Source organism: Symsagittifera roscoffensis, chromosome 7, assembly GCF_963678635.1.
Source record: "Symsagittifera roscoffensis chromosome 7, txSymRosc1.1, whole genome shotgun sequence".
NCBI classification, from domain to species: domain Eukaryota; kingdom Metazoa; phylum Xenacoelomorpha; order Acoela; family Convolutidae; genus Symsagittifera; species Symsagittifera roscoffensis.
Window position 1 is genome coordinate 26,889,472 of NC_087068.1, and position 21,529 is coordinate 26,911,000.

The 21,529-nt window shown below is 35.8% G+C and overlaps 1 protein-coding gene across 3 annotated transcripts; it reads right to left on the reverse strand.

Moving 5' to 3' along the window:
* Positions 1 to 1,896: 1,896 nt before the first annotated feature.
* Positions 1,897 to 17,834, reverse strand: LOC134850902 (uncharacterized). 3 transcript variants are annotated; one of them, XM_063866680.1, is made up of 8 exons: positions 17,714 to 17,818; positions 9,826 to 9,941; positions 8,849 to 8,943; positions 7,787 to 7,970; positions 5,242 to 5,343; positions 4,564 to 4,737; positions 2,332 to 2,446; positions 1,900 to 2,169 (listed from the first exon to the last, which is right to left on the reverse strand). In XM_063866680.1, the coding sequence occupies exons 3-8, from the start codon at positions 8,896 to 8,898 to the stop codon at positions 2,105 to 2,107; spliced, it is 690 nt and encodes a 229-aa protein (XP_063722750.1). In that variant the 5' UTR covers positions 8,899 to 8,943; positions 9,826 to 9,941; positions 17,714 to 17,818; the 3' UTR covers positions 1,900 to 2,104. The 3 variants fall into 3 exon arrangements, with proteins under 3 accessions (XP_063722752.1, XP_063722751.1, XP_063722750.1); XM_063866682.1 differs by lacking the exon at positions 9,826 to 9,941 and having other exon boundaries at positions 1,897 to 2,169; positions 17,714 to 17,822; XM_063866681.1 differs by lacking the exon at positions 9,826 to 9,941 and having other exon boundaries at positions 1,898 to 2,169; positions 17,718 to 17,834.
* Positions 17,835 to 21,529: the final 3,695 nt, after the last annotated feature.

Genomic DNA, 21,529 nt, shown 5'->3' on the forward strand with positions numbered 1-21,529 from the left:
ATAACGTCTGTAATCATAACACTTGCTAACAAACCATCTCTATGGCAATTTTAAAAGAATAAAATGAGCCAATTTAATACGAATTTTTTTTTACAAACCCAAAAAAAACTTTTGAGCAAAAGAATCAGGAAGTTTTAATCTACAAGCAACAAACGCGTTTCAAGACCTTTTTGTGGTAGAATTTACACACAGAGGCGAAGCTTCGCTTCGCAAACACTAGCCACAGCACGACAAAAAGCAGCTCTTATGAAGTGCAAAAAGAAAAAGTAGAAATAAGCCTCCAATAAGTAAAAAAATCTGCTACGCCTCGGAGTCGATCTGCGACCTAGAGAATACAAAACTCACGCACTAACCACTCAGCCACTGACGCTTAATACATCAGAAACACTAGCCACAGATAAAGCAGAGAACAAATGCTATGAAATTTCCAATGCTACAGATCGTGATTATTGGTAAAAGGCACACACATAAGTGAACACTTTTAATGATCACTTATATTTGCGAGTTAAGTTAGAAAAGAAGGGTCGCACTAACTAATACACTACGCTGCTCGCAAGTGTAATGAAGCGATCAGAATAATCGAAGAATTAGGTTGGGTCGAAATCCACTTCCATCAAAAAATTATGCGCTTGAAACATTATCTTATTACGCACACAAAAGATTTCATGAAGTTCCGGAGGAAATTAGCTTGAAAACAATAAAATAGAGACCACTGTCTTCACTTGAATGGTATTGTAGCATTTCAGTTACCAAAAACATTACCATTTACAATAGAAAGTGCATGTTATTTTTCGACCAAGTCATTGGAAGTGTCTGGAATGAGATATGACGTGGGGGGTTTTTCCCGCCTGATTATTGTGGTAGTAATATTCTATTATTGTGGTCGGAATTTTGCCATTAGATTGAAAAGTAGCTATGCTACTCAAGTTACTTGTTTGCACAGAAAAACATCAGTAAACAAATTGATAATACTTGCTAATCGCAAGTATTACGTCAATCCAGAATACAGCTGGAAAAAGCTGCAGGTACTAGTTCTTAATACACATCCCATACACTTTCTTAATACCAGTTTTCATCAAACAGGAATTCTAGGAAAACATTACAAGCGAGACATTTGAAACTCAAATTAGCAGCTGAAGAAAACTTATGAAGCGGAGACAAAGCCGACAATCTTTGAGCAGACACCAGTTGAGTCGAAAAATTTACTGAATATGTAGAAAAATTTACAAAAATTCAAATGCCCCCTGAAACTACCCAGTAGTAACTAGTACCCAGCAAGTAGTTAAATTTTTGAAATTTCCTAAAATTAAGCATGCCAGTTGCATATATTCATATTATTTTGTTGAACTAGTAGTTGACCCAAAAAAGTCTACATTCCGATTTAATAACGCTTGCTAATCGCAAGCATAAAAATTTTAAAAAAAAAAGGATTCCAAAAAAAGTTGATTGAAAATGTCTCAACGTTTTTCACGTTTCGAAAAAATATATATGACTTTATATCTCATAACTTTTAGCCCAGTTAAAGAAAACAGCATCGATTTGAAGTAAATGTTTTTGCTCAGAATCCAGAAAATTAAGGTCCAATTTTGAAACTAGAAATCAATTCATTTTTCTTGAAAAACAAACGTAAAACCGCAAAAGATCAAAAATGGCCTGATCAAATTTTACTACTTCCTTGTAAACGGAAAAAATCATCATGACCTACGTAAGTTTCTTCACAACGTTTATTGATACTTAATTAAGGACTTCACTTCAGCGCCGCAGATGCACTTCTGTATCCACAAATTCAGTTTTTAGAAAATTTCTCAAGCTTTTAACTACAAATTATTTTTTTTCGACGCACGATTTCTCTCACGCCCATGATTATGAGCAATAACTTCCTACGTAAGCCTATTTAGAAAGAAAAAAACTGCAAATAAAATGTTAATTCTTTTCAAGAATTATTTTATAGAACAAAATTAGCATATACAACTCAAAAATAAACAAATTTTCAAAGATTATAATTATGGATCGAAGCACTGATATTCAAATTGCACATTCTTTGACACAAATTTTCCAAAAAGCATGCCAGAAGTAAGCGGTCAAATATCCTTGGAATGTCTAGCTAGGATTCATTCTGCTTGGCTGCGAGGTATATGAGTCCATGAAGAAACGCATACCTCTTTGAAGCTGAAAAAAATCTGCATTTGAGAATCCTATGCAAAACTCGAACGATTTGAAATAAAAAATAAAACATTTCAGTGCTTTTTCTTTCTCGTTGAAAATCAACGCTGATATTCACGAAGTTAAAAAGGATTTGATCACACAAAATAGCTGTAGCATGACAGTTACCGTTGGGCAGTTTGTCACAGTTTTTCATGATGTTCCAGAAATGATGCATTCGGCTTGCAGATACTTCTAAATTATCCCTGTCATCAGTTCTATCGTGAAGCAGTTCAAACAGCGCCTAAAAACTTAAAGGTTTCGTTGTTTGAAAATTCACATAAAAATGATCCAAAGACAAGCTATTGCTAGATCAAACAAAATAACAGAATCATGAATTATCATTTACGATCATGACTTTTGTATGCATCAAATTGAAAACTACTTAATTATTATACAAACAAAATAACAGAAACATGGATTATAATTTACGACAATGACTTTTGTCTGTGTCAAATTGAAAATTAATTTAATATTATTATAAAATAGCTAAAATTGTGTATGAAAGATGACATTTTCCTTCATAACGGAAAAATGTTCTTGAACAAACTTAAATGTTTGTAACATCAGCCAGCATACATTGAAAAAAAGGCAATTCGGGGTTTTGGTTTTAAAAATTACGAATACTTCCAGCTTTGCAAAATTTGTTTTATAAAAAAACTGTCGACATTGTGGGCATTAGAAAATGACCATTCGCACAATAACAGTTTTAAGTACACTAGGTGTTTGCCCTGATAAATGGCAATGAGAAGAAAATTGAGAAGAAAGATCTTTTTTTTTCAAAAAAAAGTCTCAAAAAAGACTCTTTGTTCAAATTGACAATTCCATGTCATTGGCCCGCGCGTATAAAATTTCGATCTTCAATAATCAGATAACCAAACGTACCTTGTTAACATTTATCCAATTTTTTTTATAAAATCATTAAAATTGTCGTCAAATTAAAGGTTTATCGCAACAAATTTTGGAGACCATATTTGCAGCCCTTGGGAGCTCGCTGAAAACAGACGACCATAGGATTGAGAATTTCGAAAACTCAAGACTTTTAATTTGTGAAAGAAAAGACTTGGCAGTCAGATTGCGAAGGCATCTTCGCAACCTCTGGAAAAACCCTGACATCAACCATCATATACAAAAACTGGATTATCTAAATATCGTACTAATCATGACGATCCACCGTATGACTTTAACGTGTAAATTTCTATTGTTTCAGGAAAAACGTATAGACGTATGGCAGAGAAAAAAGCGCAACAAATGATTAACATGGGGAGAAACTGACGGAAAAACTTGCAATAGTTTCAAGCACTTGAAAACTTCTGAGGAAAACCTGACTGCGAAATCAGCTATTTAAAAATTAATCCATACTTGTTCACAACCATTTTCAAATGTGATTGATTTAAACTATAAAACTTAAGACTGCAAAGTTATCTATTTGTGGTTTTTGAGGTTAAGTTCATTGCATTTAACACAGAAACAGTGCTATACCTCGTAAGCACGAGAATGCAAAAATTGTCTCTGAAAAAAAGCAAGATCATACAAAAAAAACTTCGATAACATCAGCAAGCATAAAAAAAAATCATCTGAGTCTAGTATGGATTTATTGGGACAAAATAGCTTACCTCGAATCAAATTGAAAAAACTATTTGACACACCCATGCAAGAATTGATTCGACGAGCTCAATTAAAGTGCGCTTACGCGTTGAATATCATAAATAAAGGCACGAACGTGCAAATTATTTTGTCCAGCAAATTGACAAAATGTCTTCTTCTAAGCTTCCAAGAAGAGGGCATTTTAGAACCAAGGGCTTCAAAAAGTATACAATTATCTCCAAAAACTAATATTTGGATGAAATTTACACTAAAATGAGCAACTTTTGTTGATAAAAGCAGTCGTGCCATATAGTACAACGCTCGCAAGCACGCAAGTTTGATTAATGACATGTTACCAAAAGCACTATCAGCCATTTACTATCAATCAATAACATTTGAAAAATTGAACTAAAAGTTCATTGTTTGGCTCGTAGCAAAAACAAGTTCTGGAGGGGAAAAATTTTAACAGAGCCAACAGACAGTTGGAGAAGAGTAAAAAAATTCTGCCTTGTTTTTTAAAAAAAAATCTCTTCCGAATTTCAAAGAAAAAAGATGCCCTTAAGCTCTTTGTATTTCTTGAACAATTTATGATTGGCACTTTTTTGATAAAACAAACCCAATTTGAGAAAACTGGATCAATAAGTTGAATCAATTAAGCTGAGTCAATTTTGAAAATTTTGGAACAATATCAGACAATATTTAATCCACTAGAGCCATGTAAAACAGATGAAAAATCTAACTTAAAAAACTACATCATAGGAGAAAAAAGCTCACCGCTTCAACGTCGTGTCTAATGGCTTTATTCAGTGTCGTCAAAGGAACAATGTCTTTCTGCAGAGCATGTGCCAGACTCTGCAAGGCCTGGACCCTCTTGTCAATCCAATAGACTAGCACAAATGAGGGAAGCAAGTGAGACTTCCTAATTCCACAACATGTCGCCAGGTCTATCTAAGAATATAGCCAACAGACAGTTGGAAAACTGTCAATGAAAACTAAAAAAAAACTTCAAGTTTTTAAAATTCCGCCGTGAAATTTAACCACTCGAAACTAAAGGTATTCAAATCATTTGAGTTGAACTCGAACTTGAGTCAAACCGAGCCATAAAAAAACAAATTTGAGCGTGATAAGATTTCCTGTTAAAATTTTAGATATGCATGAGTGCATCCAACTGGTTCCGAACTAAAAAGACAAAACGCTTTAAATTTTCAATTCTCTAAAACTTTCAGTCTAACTTGTCAGAAAAATATCTCAAGAGGAAACAGTGCAACAGTGCCCGAAGTATAACAGTGCCAAAGAAATGTTCAACTAGGCCGAAATTCATCATGCTTCAGGACTGTTGCTATTTCATCATTTTCTCAGTTTAAAAGAAAAAACTGTATTTTGAAAAACAACCGATAGCTGAATTCATTTTTTTCAAATACTCAGCTTAAAATAATCGACTTTTCAACCAACCAATTCATATCTGTCGAGGTAATTGAAGGACAACCGGTCAGATTCAAACAACGGCAGTGTTTCCTCAACCACGTCACAAGGGTCTATCTTCTTGTTTGCCGCCTAAAAACACTGATCGTTTTATCAAACAAACATATGTTCCATACTTTTAATCCAAACTTAAAAAAACACACAGAGGCGAAGCTGAGATTCGCATCATTTGCGATACAGCTGGACCAATCAAAATGAATAAAATTAGTCGCGAAAAAAACATGCTCACAAAATAGAACCCAGCGGTACACTACATGAGCAGAAACTCTTCAAGCCGAATTTAATTTTTTATTCCAAAGTAATTAAAAGATTTTACGTTCCCCTTTACGCAAAAAGAGGCTACTGAGCCGATATAAAACAAGCTAGAACCTAGAAGTCAGAAAAATGACATTTCAACAAACCGAGTGGTAAAAATACAACCAACTGAAAAAGGCGGCGGGGAGCGTAACAATTTTGATTCCCTTAAAACGACATAAAATTAGGTCACTGAGCCCATAAAAAAGGCCGAAACAATTTGGACCCAAAAAAAGTTTTGAAGCAAAACAAGAAAAAAACGAAAAAGGATAACAAAGTCAAGGTAAGTAAAATTACCAACTGCAGGAGTTAATCAAAGAAAAAGCAACATTAAAGAAAATGTGCGTCAAAATGAGTACTGTGAAGAAAGTTATTTACGGGAAAAAAGTCTAGTATCCGAGCAATACCGAAAGTCTAGTATCCGAATTTTTTCAATTTTACGCAGAAGGGAACCTTGGCAACAATTGCGTTAAAACAAAAACAAAGCATTATGCATAACAAGAAAGAAAATAGAATAAAGGACTGACGGAAGCCGAATATTTTGTGACAAATTAAATTGCAAACATAGTCAACTGAATTTTGGAAAACAGTATTGAACAGAACGAAACTAAAAAACTGACTTCTTTTACAAAAAAAAACGTCAACTTTAGGAAACTTTAAAACAAATATATGCCCTCAAAGCTTTTGTGATTGGTGCTTTTTATATTTGAACTTAACCCAATTTGAGAAAATTGGATCAATAGATAAAACTTTTATTCCGATGGCATATTTGATAATTAAATCCCATTTTCTAAATTAGAAGTCGACCACGTTTTTTATGACCTTTACATTTTTGCTGTTGGTGGAGTAAGTGGAGTTTGCCTTCCTTATAACAAAGAAAATGAAGTAAACTTAAAAAGAATTCAAAAGTCACCGCGAAAAATCAAAATCTGATAAAAAACACAAAAAAATTACCAAGACCTACTATATAAGAGTATTCACTACGTTCATTACTCTTACAAATTATTTGAGACACTACATCTCAAAAAAAAGCATATGTTTTTCTCAGATGATGTTCACAATAACCCTTAACAAGCTTTGGGAATAATTAACTGAGCGGCAATTTGGCCGACAAATTGCCTGTCGACCCCGTTAGACCAAAATCAAATCTGTTGTAAAATAAAAATTTTCAAGCTTTTTCACGATCGATTCCTGTTGAATTACACGAGCAAGACATCCAATTTTCCCTCGAGGCTACGCAATCAAATTAACTGAGCCAATTTAATATAAACCGAAACTGTTCAATCGAGAAGATGAACAAAACTATTCATGAAATCCGAATTGATCAACTTACAAATTAAAGAACAATTTTCAATTATAAAAAAAACTGTTGAAATCAAAGTAAAAACTCATGCTTTGGAAAGTAAGCCAAAAAATATCGTACAATATAACATACTTGCATTTGAAAAAAGAAAAAATGAGCCGACATCTTTTTTCAAAAAATTAATTACTACCCAAAGTGAACTCGGTAGTTATATTTGAAATTTCAAGAAACTGAGCTTGTCAGCCTGCTTCTAACTACACGTATTTGTAAAAGATTTCTAAGACAATTTGTTTGCGGTGAAAAAGTCTAGTTCCCGATTTCAAGCACACTTGCTCTACAAGTACACTTGCAAGTGAAAATAAATGCGCACTTTTTTACGATCAATTTTTTCAACGCGAAACCAGGCAGCGCAAAAAATTAAGTTAAATACCATATCATATGAAATTAAATTACATAGCAATGTACAAACTCGAAAGAACGTTTTTCAGTGTCGGGAAAGCTAACTGTCTATTCAGGCAATTTTCTTGATTCTGCTAGACCTGAATTAAAATGAGAATGCGAATAAACTAAATGAGGTATAATTCACACATGAAAAAGAGCAGAGCAAATGAACTAAGAGAAATTTGCGATATTTCAGTCGCAGTTTTCCTGCATTTCGTAACGGTTCCATATTTGTTACAAATTATGGCTGCCGTTCTAAGCCAACAACTACATAGCTGCTAATTACTTACGGGTGGTTAATATGGGTGGTTAACTGATTTTCATTTGAAGCACAAAAAATAATAGTATAGAAAGACACAAAGGCAAAGTCGAACGATTCAAATTTGTTTTTCAAACTCAGAACTAACCCTGCAGTAAATTAGAGAGAAACTTATCCCATACACAAAAAAAAACAGCAAACAATTTAATCTCACTAACAGAGCAAATTGTTCGTAATTTTCCATCATTGTCTGCCGTTGCTTCTTCTTCCAACGCTTCACAAAGAGCAATCAAGGATGGTTTGAAGCCTGTTTTTCTCAGTTGATGCTTCTCAAGGTCAAACTCCTTCCGCATCACAGTTGTCAAAAAAGGTCTTGCCAACACTTTCTTCGGATACAACAAACTGAAATACAATTCAGTCATTTCGAATAGAATAATTTTTCTGAAGACACTTGAAATTCTTTAAATGTTTATGATAAATGTCAGAACCTTCTCGTCAGTTAAAAAAAAATTAACACAGTATTCGCTTAATCTTAAGAAGCTCAAAAATTTCCTTAAAGTGTTGTAGAAATTCTTTCAAACAGGTGCAAATCTACAGTGCCGTATTTCAAATAAACGGTTAAATAAGAATCTCTTAAAACGGGTAACTCAAAGAACGCCAATAAATTTGTCATTATTTATCAATTCATGCCGATCGCGTTTGAAAATGCAACCAGATAGCAAGTCCTCCAATCTACACCAAAAGCTACAAAAGGTGGAGTACGAACAAGCTACCAAAACTTTAAGCATCCATGAGTTATCCGGAAATTGTTCAAAGTGGGCCACAGTCTGTTCTACAAGGTTGTAAGAGGGTTGCCCAGCCGAAAATGGATGTCGTAAAATAGCACTTTAAAGAAATCTTTCGGTGGGTGGCCGGGGGTCGAGTACCTGAGGGCGGAGGGTTGGGGGATCTGCTACTGCTTTGTACTTAATAATAGCGAGGGTGGATAAAATTTTTCTTGCACAATTTTTATGAACAAATAACTTTAACGACGTATAAGGGCATTTAGGATCTGATATGAGCAGCCTTGTTTATGCGAAAAATCACATTCAAGATTTCTCGTAAACATCTACATTAGATCAATCAGGAAGGCTAGACTGCAAAACGAAAAGTCTTATATTTAATACCAGCTTTACATGAGGTAGCCCAAATGCGTTAGAAAAACACTCAGCACCATACTTCCTTCCCACTTAATGAAGTGATGTGAACAAAAATGAGGAAATAAAACGAAGTCTACGCACATAGCTGGAAGAGCCAAGTATCCCACAATGGGGACTCCAAACAGGACCATCACAGGAACTGTAAAGAGAGCAAAGTTCGTCCGATTCCTCCTGTACTGAAACGCAAAACAAAATTAATATATAATACGTATACTACAACTACTTAACAAGATCTAACTAGTTCCCGATATAAGGGACATCACGGTATAACAATTTGTTTAACTTATAAAAAAACTTCAGAAACAATTCACGCAAACCCTTTTTTGAGCTAAAATCTTGAAGTTTATGATTAAATGATTTTTGTCGGAACAATAGAACAAAGAATCAGTGTCGAAAAAACGGTTCGACAAAATATCGAAAACTAGGTCTGCTAGATTTTTATACGTTCTTTGTCTTAGCCTACAAAACTAAGCCAACAAAAATTCCAAACTCATATTTCAAGTTTCGCAAACCCCCAGGACACATACAAATGAAAAAGAATTATCGTTCTTCACGCCAGGCAAAATGAGGCCGCTAATCCGAAATAAAATCAATCGAAACCTTTTAAACCAAATCATGATTTTCAGCGAAAAAAAAAACTAAAGGGAAACCATAGCCAGCAGACAATCGGAAAAGTACCAATAAACTCACAATGAAACAGTAAAAAACTGATTGACTTCTTCCGACTATTTTTCAATTTAAAAAGTTCAAAAAACACATCACGTTTAAGCTCGTGGAATATCAAAAATCGCACCAATCTAAATACTTAATTTAAATTTTCCTGAAATTGCCCAGGTCAGCAGCGCCACAAAAGATGAGAGTCATTAATAATTTTAATTAACACCAACGCCTACATTATTTTTCACATGAAAAACGACGAATTCATAATAACTCTTTATTTCTCAAAATTTCCAAAGCCATGCTTATTTTTTCACAAGCATTTTACATATTTAGGTCACTAGCACCCTAAAATCAGAATGCAAATTAGCAGAAATCTCCTAAATGAGTTAGTGACTCACATTGTATATGTGCAAAGCGTCTGACAGTGGCAACTGCCATTCTGGGATCTTTTCCTTTCTCAAGGTTCTCCGAATTTCTTTATATCGTCTACGATCCCTGATGAGTTCAAAGAACCCTAAACCAAAACCGGTCACTACTGCTTGTTAAAATAATTATCACTGCAAAATTTATTGTTCCGTTCATATTGGCGCTTCATTAACTGGATTTCCATTCAACTCAACCAAATCTTACACTGCGACGCAGCGCAGATTCGCATGATTTGCGAAAGACATCACAAACACAAAATTTTTGTTAAGGCGCAAACTCTAGAAAACTTTTCTAAAGGCGCTAACATATACTTCATTTGAAATTTTTGGCGCAAACTAGAAAAAACAAGCCGACAAAGTTTTCGAAATCCTCGAGAAAATCCTAGATCCGCCCGAAGAAAACTCGAAGAAACTGACAACGTAACCATTTAAATTATTCAAATTTCCTCATACTAGCTATAATCAGTCTTATATTATCTAATTCAGAGCTCATTTAATTCAGAGGGTCGAAGCTGCACATAACAAACCAGCGAAGGAGGCAAAAAGAAACTATAAAATAGCGAGAAAACGCAAACAGAGGTAAAGCAGAGGTTCGTACCATTTGCTATCCATCACGAGCATAGCATATTAAGTTAGTCGTCAGCATAGCCGACGGAAAATGAGACTAGTGGCTAATGCCGATAAAATGTTCGAGCAGAAATGTTTAAAAAAACTACATCAAGTGCAAAAAGTGTCGACGCCAATTGAGCAGAAAACAAAACAGTATTCATGAAAAACTGGAAGAAAAAATTCAAAAAATCTAAAGCAGCATAACAGAAAGGAAAATATACAAAAACAGGTTTGGTAAAATTACAAATTATAGAAATAATCAAAATGACTTTTAATTTGAGCGCAAAATGATTTAAATCCAAGATATGTCTGAGCTGTGACAACTAAGCAGACAACAAATAGAGAACAAAAGGGATGCTTAATTTTTTGAAGGGAAATTTTGTAAAGACGGCCTTGCCGGATTCAAGCAGTGCCGGCCGAATGTGTCAAATAAGTTGTGAAATTTGCAATTCAAAAAGTAAACAATCGAAAATTTTCAATGATTCTGTAGGACACGTTTTTTCCGTGAAAAAATCTAATTTCCGAATTCACAACGCTTACTAAACGCAAGCGTTAACACAAGTTAAACATAGAGGTGAATTTGCGCTTCGCATACACCAGCAAGAACACGATAAAAAGCAGCTCTATCAAATGAAATAAGAAAAAGCTGAAACCAGCCTCGAATTAATGAAATTCGGCAGCATTTCGGATTCGATCCTGCGATCTAGAGATTGGGAGTATCACCACAAACGCTAAACACTCACAAGTACATTCCACAAATAAAGCGGAGACCAGATGCTATGAAATTTTCGGATCGTGATTACAGCAAAAAAATCACCAAAAGAGCATTTTTATTTGCGAGTTAGGTTACAAAAAAAAGAAGATTCGTACCAAAACACTACGCTCGCAAGCTCGCTAGCGTAATATTTGCACTGAAAAAATTATACAAGATAAATAATATGAAACTGGAAATAGGTTTTCAAATTTGTTTTGCTTAAAAATTGAATTAAATTATCACAAACAACTTAAGTAGCACAATTCAATTGATGGCGCCAGTTAGGATCAATGTATTTAAGCCAGTCAGTAAGTTTCCCACACCCAAAAAAAGATGACATTAAAACAAAAATTACACTTGATAACCCAGCTAATTCTAGTGTTGAACAATATGCAGAACATACATGCAGTTTGATTGCCAACTAAATGAGTGTAATATGGTTTTAAAAAGTCTTTAAAATCAATTTCAAGCCAACGTGCTAATGCGTTGTGGACCTGCTGAAGTTTTCTAGGAGTTTTTGATTTTTGATTTTTTTTCTGAAATTTGTCTTTTAGTAAATTGGAAACCCGCAAACAAGGATAGCCGTTTAAGTGTGCAAGTAGCACAGAATGTTCTGACGATGCTTTTAGAAAACTAAGCTTTAGAAAGTTTTTTTTCCAAATTAGTGTAGTTTTTTCTGCTTGGTGTGATAAAAGGATCTGACATCAAAAAATAGTTTAGGCATATAAGACAGTCATAAAAATCTAGGCAAATTGAACAAAAAAGTTTGTACAAAAATGATTAGAAAAACTTAAAATTTGATTTTTTTTTCAACATTTTTTGCAGAAAACTTTTGAAGTTTATGGTTCCCAAAGTAAAGCTAAAAAAACTCCAAAACCTAGTTCTACTTGTTTAAAATTAAGGTTTAAGGTCTTGAATTAGGCACAATTCAGCTGTTGTAAGCAGGCGCGCTTGCTTTATTCGCTCGAATTAAGACGAAAATTGAACAATTTCAAAACGGTTTTTCTCGACAGTGGGATAGTTTTTTTGGAAAATTTTTTATGTGGTTCAAATCACGGCTGAAAGGGTTTTACTACGATGTATTACTCAACTCAGTCTAAGTATTATTTATAGTACCTGATTTTGCATGGAAAACGAAAAGAAAACAAAGCACATCCGAAAACAAAGTTCCTCCCCATTTTTCAAATGGTCGGAATATAAACACTACCTAAACCTCTGATCAATTCGATCAAGCTAAGATTAAACTAAATTACAGCTGCAGCAGTAAAAAAAAACTGAAAAAAAACCAACCGACGAATAACTAAGCTGCCTGACTCTAAGTTAATTATTGTCCGAAAACTTTAAAATCAGCACAGGGGCGTCCTCCGTATGACTTTTTTTCTTTCCAATCTATACTATACTTAAATGAGTGCGACAGCCATCTCCCCATGTTTAAGCATTTTCAATTTTGCATATTCAACGAAATGATATTTGCACGATTATGCTATATCGTATATTGCAATGCTTAGGACTTTTTTTCGATGTTCAAGTGTATGACTACTAGGCCTATTGAAAGGCCCAACAAGAAGGCTGTATCATGGATGCCAGTATGGAAGGGGCTGTGGAGGGCAGCGCAGTGTAATGTAAAAGCTGGAATCATCAACCTCTATGAAGAAACGGGCGTTTTCTGTTTCAGCTTTTTTTCAGCAAGTTTAAAATTAGTTACCATATTTTAGAGTGCAGTCAGAATTCTCCAACTGGTTGCACATATATGAGCAACTTAACCTAGGTTTCCAAGATACGTCGTTTTTTGTATTTTTGTTTCAAAAGATCTAAGTTTTCAAAAAAAACAGACTTCGAAAGCTTTATTAAACTTAAGACTCTCAATGTTTTAGTGGGGTACTGTCAGAGCACTTTCAGGAGCTGCGAACCTTGCCTCCAAAAACGGCTGCACAAATCCTTTCAGTTTCCGAGATATGACGTTTTTTGACATTTTAAAAAATCATAGATTGAAAAAACTTGAAAAAGATGAAATTGCGAACTCTATAAAAGGCTCTGTCAGGGTACTTTTAGTTGTTGCAAATCTTGCCTCCAAATAGGTCTGCTCAAATCCTTCAAGTTTTGGAGATCATCGTTTTATAAAAACTTTTTTGAAGATTTCGCAAAAATTAGGTTTGAAAAATTTCACAAAATTACAATCTCTCAATCCTATAGTTAGGTGCTATGAGGTTACTCTGAAAAAATGGCATATCCTGCGTCTAAAAACGGTTGCTTAATGCCTTTATAATCCGATATATGGCGATAACTTCAATAATTCAAACCTTAAAAAAATCTCAAAATTTGTATTTGTTGAACTTTTGTTGGTGTGATGTCAAGGTACTCTCAGAAGTTGCAGTTATGGCCTACGAACAATGATTGCTTTAACCTTTCTATTTTAGAACGTTTTTTTATTTAGCTTTTGCATTTTATAGAAACCTCAGATTTAATTTATCTTTTCAAGTTTTGAAATTTTTGACCCTATGACAGATCAAAGGTTGCAGAGTGACCAATAAACTTCACTGTCCAGATCCTACCAGTGTTCTAAGATCCAATCAGACATCTATCTATCTAACAAGCCTTCCTTCCTTTCAGCTACCCTCCCAACAAGCAACCCAACCAAGTCATAAACCAATCGATCCAGCCTTTTATTCATCAGGCGGTCATCCTTCCAATAAGACATTTGAGCAATCATTCATTAATGCACACAATCCTTTAGCCATCCATTTATCAAGCCATCTATGTATCAAGTAACCCATCTAACCAGCCACCAAACTATCCATCAATCAAGCCACTCAATTTTTAAGCGATCCATCCATCTAGCCATCAATATATTCAACCAGGCATCGATCCATCCAAACAGCCATCGAGCCAATCACTCATTAATCGGCAAATCCATCTTCCCATGCATCCAGCAAGCCATCAGGCTATCTATCTATCAAGCTATTTACTCATCAAGCGATCCATCCACCTAGCCATCCATTCATCCATCTATCCATCCCTCCAACCAATCAGCCAACCATCCATCCTTTTAACCATCCATCCATGTATTCAGCCACTGATTCAACCATTTATCCTTCAATTCATCTAGCAATCCATTCAACTAGTAACCCGTCCATCCAGCAATTCATACAACCAGACACCCATCCAACCAGTCATCCCTCCTCATCTAGTCAGCCAGGTTTTCTATCTAGCCATCCAACCAACCAGTCATCCATGCAACCTTCTAACCAGCCATCCATCAATCAACCATCCATCAGTTCAGACATCACTCAAGCAACCCATCACTCCTGTCAGACATCCATTCAGCCATTCGTCCGTCCGTCCATCCATGCATTCAGCCATCGATTTATCCATAACCCATCTATTCGTCTAGCAATCCATCCAACCAGCCATTCATCCAACCAGCCATCCCTCTAATCATCTAGTCAGTCATCTATCCAGTTTTTTACTTAGACATCTAAATGACCAGTTATCCATGGAACCACAAATCAATCCATCAAAGCAGCATCCATCACCTCAGCCACCACTCAAGCAATCTATCACTCAGCTAGTCATCCACTCTCAATCAGCCGTCTAGCCATCCATTCATTTATCAGTCCTGCCATTCATGCATCCACCCAACCAGCTATTCATCCATCCATCAACCCACCATACATCTAGCCATCGATTGATCGATCTAACCTGCCATTCATTGATTATGCCATTCGTCCATCCAACCAGTATCCATTCATGAAGTTTTCCGTCGTTCTAGCCATCGATCCATCTTGCCTTCTGCACACCTATCCTTCCTTTTAACCATTCATTCTGTCTTCAACCCATCCAGTTAATCAGTCTTCCAATTACCAATATAGAACTCCATCAATCCTACCATCTAGTCATCCATCCAACCATCCACCAATCTCAGTCAGCCGTTATTCAACCAGTGATCCATCCATTTGTTCGGTCAGTCCTCCATCCAGTCCTTCAACAAGGATCTAGCCATCTATCCATCTAGATATCTATCTAGTTCGCATCCAACTTTATAGCCATTCGTGCATCCACCTATGGTCGATATAGCAATCAATCCGACCATCTCCGTCAAACAACCCATCCGTCCAGCCATCTATCCAACAAGCCATTCATGCACCTTCCCATCCATTCATTCAGTCAACGCTCAATCCTCCCATCCATCGTCACAGCCACCCATTCATCTAGCAGACCATTTAGTCATCAATCCATCTAGCCAAGCAGCCAAATATCCAGCCATCAATCAATCTAGGCCATCAATCAATCTAGGCTTTCAACCAACTAGTCATCCATCCATCACTCCGGTCATCAATTTAGCCATCAATACATCCAACCAGTCAGTCTTCGATCAAGCTATCCATTTCTCTGACCAACCATCCAACTGACCATCTATCTAAAAATCCTTCCATGAATCCATCTAGATATCTATCGTGCTTTCAATTCATCCTTTTAATCATCTAGCCAATGATTCAAACATCCATTGATCTATCCTTCCATACTCACAACCAGCTTAACATCCATCCATCCAACCTATTTTTCTGTTACAGGTAAGCGTTGTCAATTTTTAGGAGCAGCTTTAGCGGCAGGAAGCCTGCTAGTTATATTTGAAAGTTTCCTGTCATCTTGGCATCTCTTCAAAAAAACCCACCTTCTCATGTGAAGAACATTCGTGTCTCTGATAACACTGGCATATAATAGTTTTGATTTCCTACTCTATTTTTCAGCGCGTCGTTTGTTTTTGTCATCTGATCGCATATCAATGTTATCAAGGCTTATTTCAATTTTATTTTATAATTCGCGCATTTTCATCTATAAAAAATTGTTTGAAAACAGAGTGAAGTTATACATGCAGACTCTTTTAAAAACTAACTTCTAAAATGAAAATTTTGGTCGAAGCAATCTAGGCCATTATTTCATTGATGCCCCGATTGCAATGACAGAACTCTTTTGAAGAGAAGCTGTTGTGTATGAGTTTTCGGTCGAAACTACTTTTGGAATTTTCTTTAAAGCGTTCAATTTGATTTACTTCAGAAACGATGTAACCGCTGATGATTATTAGAAAAATAGAAAAGCGTTTTAAGCACATTCAAGTTTTTATTCATAAAACTATTCTGCGAAGAAAAACTGTATCCAACGTACCAAAAACTCTTCAACCAATAAGAAACTATAAGAATAAGAAACAAAAAACCAGAAGTTTGGAAAAATCCTTCAAACAACAGAAGCTAGACCACTCACTCTGCTTTTGACTGAAAACGAGACGAAAACCTCAAGTCGAAAAACATTTTTAACGTCGGAAAGAAACTAAATCTACGAAAAATTTCATATTTCTGTCTCAAATCATTTTGAATAAAGTTCAATTTCAAAAAAAAGCAACTAGGACAATTGAATATCACAAGCGAAGCGGAGCTTAGCACTATTTGCGATAAAACACAATCATTAAAAAGCACTCGAAAAAAATAGTGAAAGTTGAAAAAAATAGGTGAACAAAAAGTTTCGTATGTCTCAATGGAGGAAACTTAGGGCCCAGCTAATTCAAAACCGGGACATTGTACAAAACATGAGTTGTTTCACGAATAAGAAAAATTAGCAGAGTGAAACTTTTTGAGATTTAGAATTTTTCCCAGACAAGCTTTCTATTACTAAAAATTAAAGAGCGACCAATTCTGCAGGAAAAATTCGCGCAACCCTTTTTTTTTTGATTGAAATTTCCATCTCAAATTTGATAGGGTAGTTTTTAAGAAAATTCAAAAAATTTAAGTTCAACAACTCGACTTTCGGAAATCCGTAACTTTTTTTTTGCTAAAAGCAGGTCGTGGCCGGTAAAGTACAGAAGATCCCAAAATGGGGTTTCTCGACTGAAAACTTAACCTGCAAATTGGCACCGTAATTTTTGAGTAGAATAAAAAAAATCCAAAAACGGTCAAGTTTCGAAACTTTCACTTGTTTGAAGGCTATAATTTTTTATGACAACTTTAAGAATCAAATTCAAAAGATTAGCTTCAAACAACCTGTTGAGTCGATTAAACCAATGCTATCAAATTTGGTAGTTATCGCGAAAAGTCCGAAATACGGTCAACAAATCAGAACATTGACAATTCCGAAAATCATAGCTTTTTGTTTCGAAAAAATTGGGCGTAGCCGGTTATGCAGAAGAAAATCACCCAGCCTGAAATTTCGATACAACCCAAAAACCCAGGTTTGGCAAGGTAGTTCTCGAGAAAATTCAAAAAACAAAATTTTGACTTTGAGGGTGACACCAGAATTTTAAATTTTGGTGTCAAAATAAATTGAGCATAAATCACTACGTTCGTTTATTCATTAAAAAAACGGATTGTGAAACTTATTCGAATTTAAATTAAAACTTAAGAACGTTATGTTGTGACTTTCACTAACTTCATAAATTCGATTAATAGAGGTTTGTATTGGCTATTTTGAGCAAACAACTATATCCACGAAGCAGCATTATAAACTTACCTACCGTTCTTAAACTGTAAGGTTGTATCTTTCAAGTGATGTTTGAAAGTGACCAGGCCCTTCTTTATCACAGACATGCAAAAGGATCAACGCAGAGATACTTCGTACCACAAAATTGATCTGAAAAAGATTCAAATGTTTAATGAAATGGCAATATAACATTTGCAAAGGATTTGTAACAATCGCATGGAAAGTACACAACGACGGGGGGTGTGAACCTAATACTATATCAATTGGCTAACTTCAAAATTAGATATTACGTTTTTTAAACGGGAGAAAGAAGTCAATTGAATTGAACAAAAAATAAAAAGAGCGTATATACCGCACAGTTTACAGTTGAAGCAGTAAAGCGAAGGGTGTGTGTCAACTAGTTGCCTCAAGGATGCATCCAGCGTTTTGCGCTGAATCGCTAGGTCTAGCTTTTGATTGAGAAATTTAAAAGCTAGTTTCTCACCTGTTTTAAACTATCTTCACCTAAAGCCAATTCAATTCAATTTCAATATCTTATTCTTGATGATGCATTTTGTAGCAAAAACGTTCGAAATTTACAATTTTAACCTTCTCTTAAACAATTAAATATGGTCTTTCGATATAGTGAGCATATGGCTGGGTCTCAGTATCCAGAGACCACGCAGTTACCGCAAAAATACAGGGCTAAATCCTTTTATAGTTTTCAACACGTTTATTGAAAAAAGTCGTATAATTTTGAAATAATTCTGGATCTTCAAGATGAAACTAATTAGAAATGCGAAAATTTTTCAATTAAGATTTTTTAATTCTAAGAAATAGTACTTTGCGTTTCAGTGTATTTTCTGTTGAAAACGAAAACGAGAGGGATCAATGTTGAATTAAACCGGAGTTGAAAAGAAACTCAAAAAGATTGACCTGATATGAGGCTACGGGTCTATCAAATACTTATACTAAGCTGCTTTTTTGTTACCTTGGCTCTATAAATGAAAAATTTCTTCGAAAGTTTTGTATCATTAATAGTGTGGAGTACATAGGCAGCGTTCGCAACCTGTATTGAGAGGGAGATTTTCTGCTTAAAAAACTACTTGACCTGGATTCCTCGGTACACGTTCTCAAGTTCTTACAGAGCTAATTTGAAGCAAAATTACAGAGCTAATTTGAAAACATCTCAATGCTAGGGTTAACTGAGATCCATGCAAAGGCCAATAATTCCAACTATCATGATCAGAATTATTTCAGAAATTTGAGACTTAAAAAAATTCAGAAAACTAAAGATGTTGAAACGTCTTTAACTTTTTATACCAACTATATGAAATAAAGAAATTTTTGCTAAAAAGTAAATTTCAAACGTTTTCGCAACTATGTGCATCGTCAGGATTTTTACAATAAACTACTCTAAATGACGATAAAACATCAATTTACAAATGTTATTTACAATAAATCACATACAATTTGGTTCTAAACCATCATGATAAAAAATTAGCCAATCACAGTTGACCTCTAAATTACTATTAAGATTAAAATACTTTTAACCTCTAAAATTAATTAAACATTTTAAAATTATTTTGTCTGGAAGTTTCTGAGTCATAATTTCGATTTAGACATGTACGTTTTGAATAAAAAACCAAAAATATTTTGGGACTAAATTTTCAGTGTTATCTCCCTGCTCCTAAACTCATCGCGCGTGTTCAAGCCCGGTTTCTCTTTCCTGATGTGTATTGCCTCTAGTGTTAGCAATTTTGTTTGGTTGTTTGACCTATCTATAATTTCCCAACTAAGATCTGCGCTATTTCCCTCAAGTTGGCATTGCTGAAGGTGGAGGCCTACCGGTGAGTCTGCTTTCTTATGTTCCTCAATTCTTATGTTCCTCAAGTACACTTTCGGTATAAAGTATAGAGAAATACTGAAAGTGTACTATTTTTGCTGGAATGATATATGAAATAACCATCGGTATAAAGTATAGAGAAATACTGAAAGTGTACTATTTTTGCTGGAATGATATTCGATGAGGAATGTTTGATTGTGGCACAAAATGTTTATGTCGGGGTCTCGGGTACTACAGGACGTGTATTGCTGTTTCTTCCGGTGACCTCTCAAGGCTATCAAGGCAGTTTTCAGGATGGTGAAGGAGAGCTTCTTCCGGATATAGTTCATAGTGTCTGCATACGTACAGTTCAGCTTCTCACTCATTTTTTCCGCCAGTATAGCATGATATCGCTTTGCCTCCTCACCCATGGCGCCGTTGGTCGCAAAAATCAAGGGGGTAAAAGAGGCATGCTCTACCTGCAGAACGCGGTCGTTGTATTCGACTTTTTTCCGATTCTCATGAGTGTTTAGGATTGGCTTCAGTTCTCGGTTCCTATTACTTGGAGCGTTCGGGTGTGTGAAACGGACGTCAAGAAACATTTCCTGCAGCGGCGCCCAAAAACCTCGACAAGAAATATCCATTCTTGCATTGTCTTCCAGAATGCTTCCACTTTGCTTCCAATTGCAAGTTCTTCATTTTCCGTCAAATGGATCAGACCGGGCTCAACGCTCACATCCTTGCACACGTTACGTAAAAAGTCGGCTTCGACGTCGCGGACAGCGTTGTGACGCATTATGACGAAACCACCCAACTTACAAATCAAGGCATGGTCGATATCATTTGCCGCGCCACACTCACAAGTGTGAGCCATTTTTTTCAGGTGCCATACATATCGGAGACATAGCGCATCCCGGAACTCGTCTCTGTTCATGTGAAAATTCTGCTGCCTAGATGGCAGACAAGTCAGCCATGCGGATGTTCCTTTTGGCTATAGCAGGTCTTGCGTGCGCTTCATTTCATTCTCACTTCGGAAATACACAATTTCGAGCGCTTCTTCTGCAGGTTTACGGTTCGATCCTGAAAATTTGCTCATCCAGTTCTATTCGTGTAGTTAATAAGATCTTGTTTAGCAATAACTGCGTTTTTCAGTTTGTTTGTCAGCTTGACAGAGTTTTCATAGAAACGAGACGCACATTCTGTTGGATTTATTAGACCTAATTTACCAGCTGAGCCGGGCAATGCTATGATGTCCCGTTCTAGATCACTGAGAGTTCTGTCGACTAAAAGAGAAATAACGTTCCTTAGTTTGGCTTCAAGTGGCTGCATGTGCAGTTCAGAACCAGGAATAGTCCTCATTATAAAATTCCACCGACTCTGGATCACCTTGACGAGAGCAATATAGGCAAGATGGGGCTCCGTTTTGGCCGCTGCTTCCAGCGAAGACAACTCATTCGACCATTCTTAAATTTTGTCTCGTAGATAGTCGTTTGTGAAGTTCTGGCTGCCACTTGCCGCTCCCAAGTATGGACGTCCTTCGCTTGTGATGTTGATATTCGTGTTCTCAAAGACCTGCTTGGCTTGCTCTCGGAGACACTCGCTTTTTATTATTAACCAACATTTCGACGGTTTCGGAAAATACCCAAGCTTGGGGCCGATACTGGTCAAAAGATCAAACCACTCACAAAGTTGAACTAGCTTCCCAAGGCCTCCGGCGTCGTCAGCGAACCACTCTTGATGACACCCAACTTTTGTTTAGACTGACAAGGAGTTTTTTCAAGCTCAGCGCATAAAATGCCATCGCTAAATTATCTCCTTGAGTGGTGCCTTCCTGTGATAAAATTTCTACTCCTTTGCCTAGAATGAGTCTGGCTGGCAACCGATAAGTTTTGATAAAATAAGTGCTTATTTTTGGGCATATATGCCTTATAATAAGAAGGGCGGTTTGACGATTCAGTCTGTTGAAAGCATTCTCAGCATCAATCAATAGAACGGGTTCTGTGGACTCCATCTGGAATATTTCCCTGGCTGTATGAATTGCT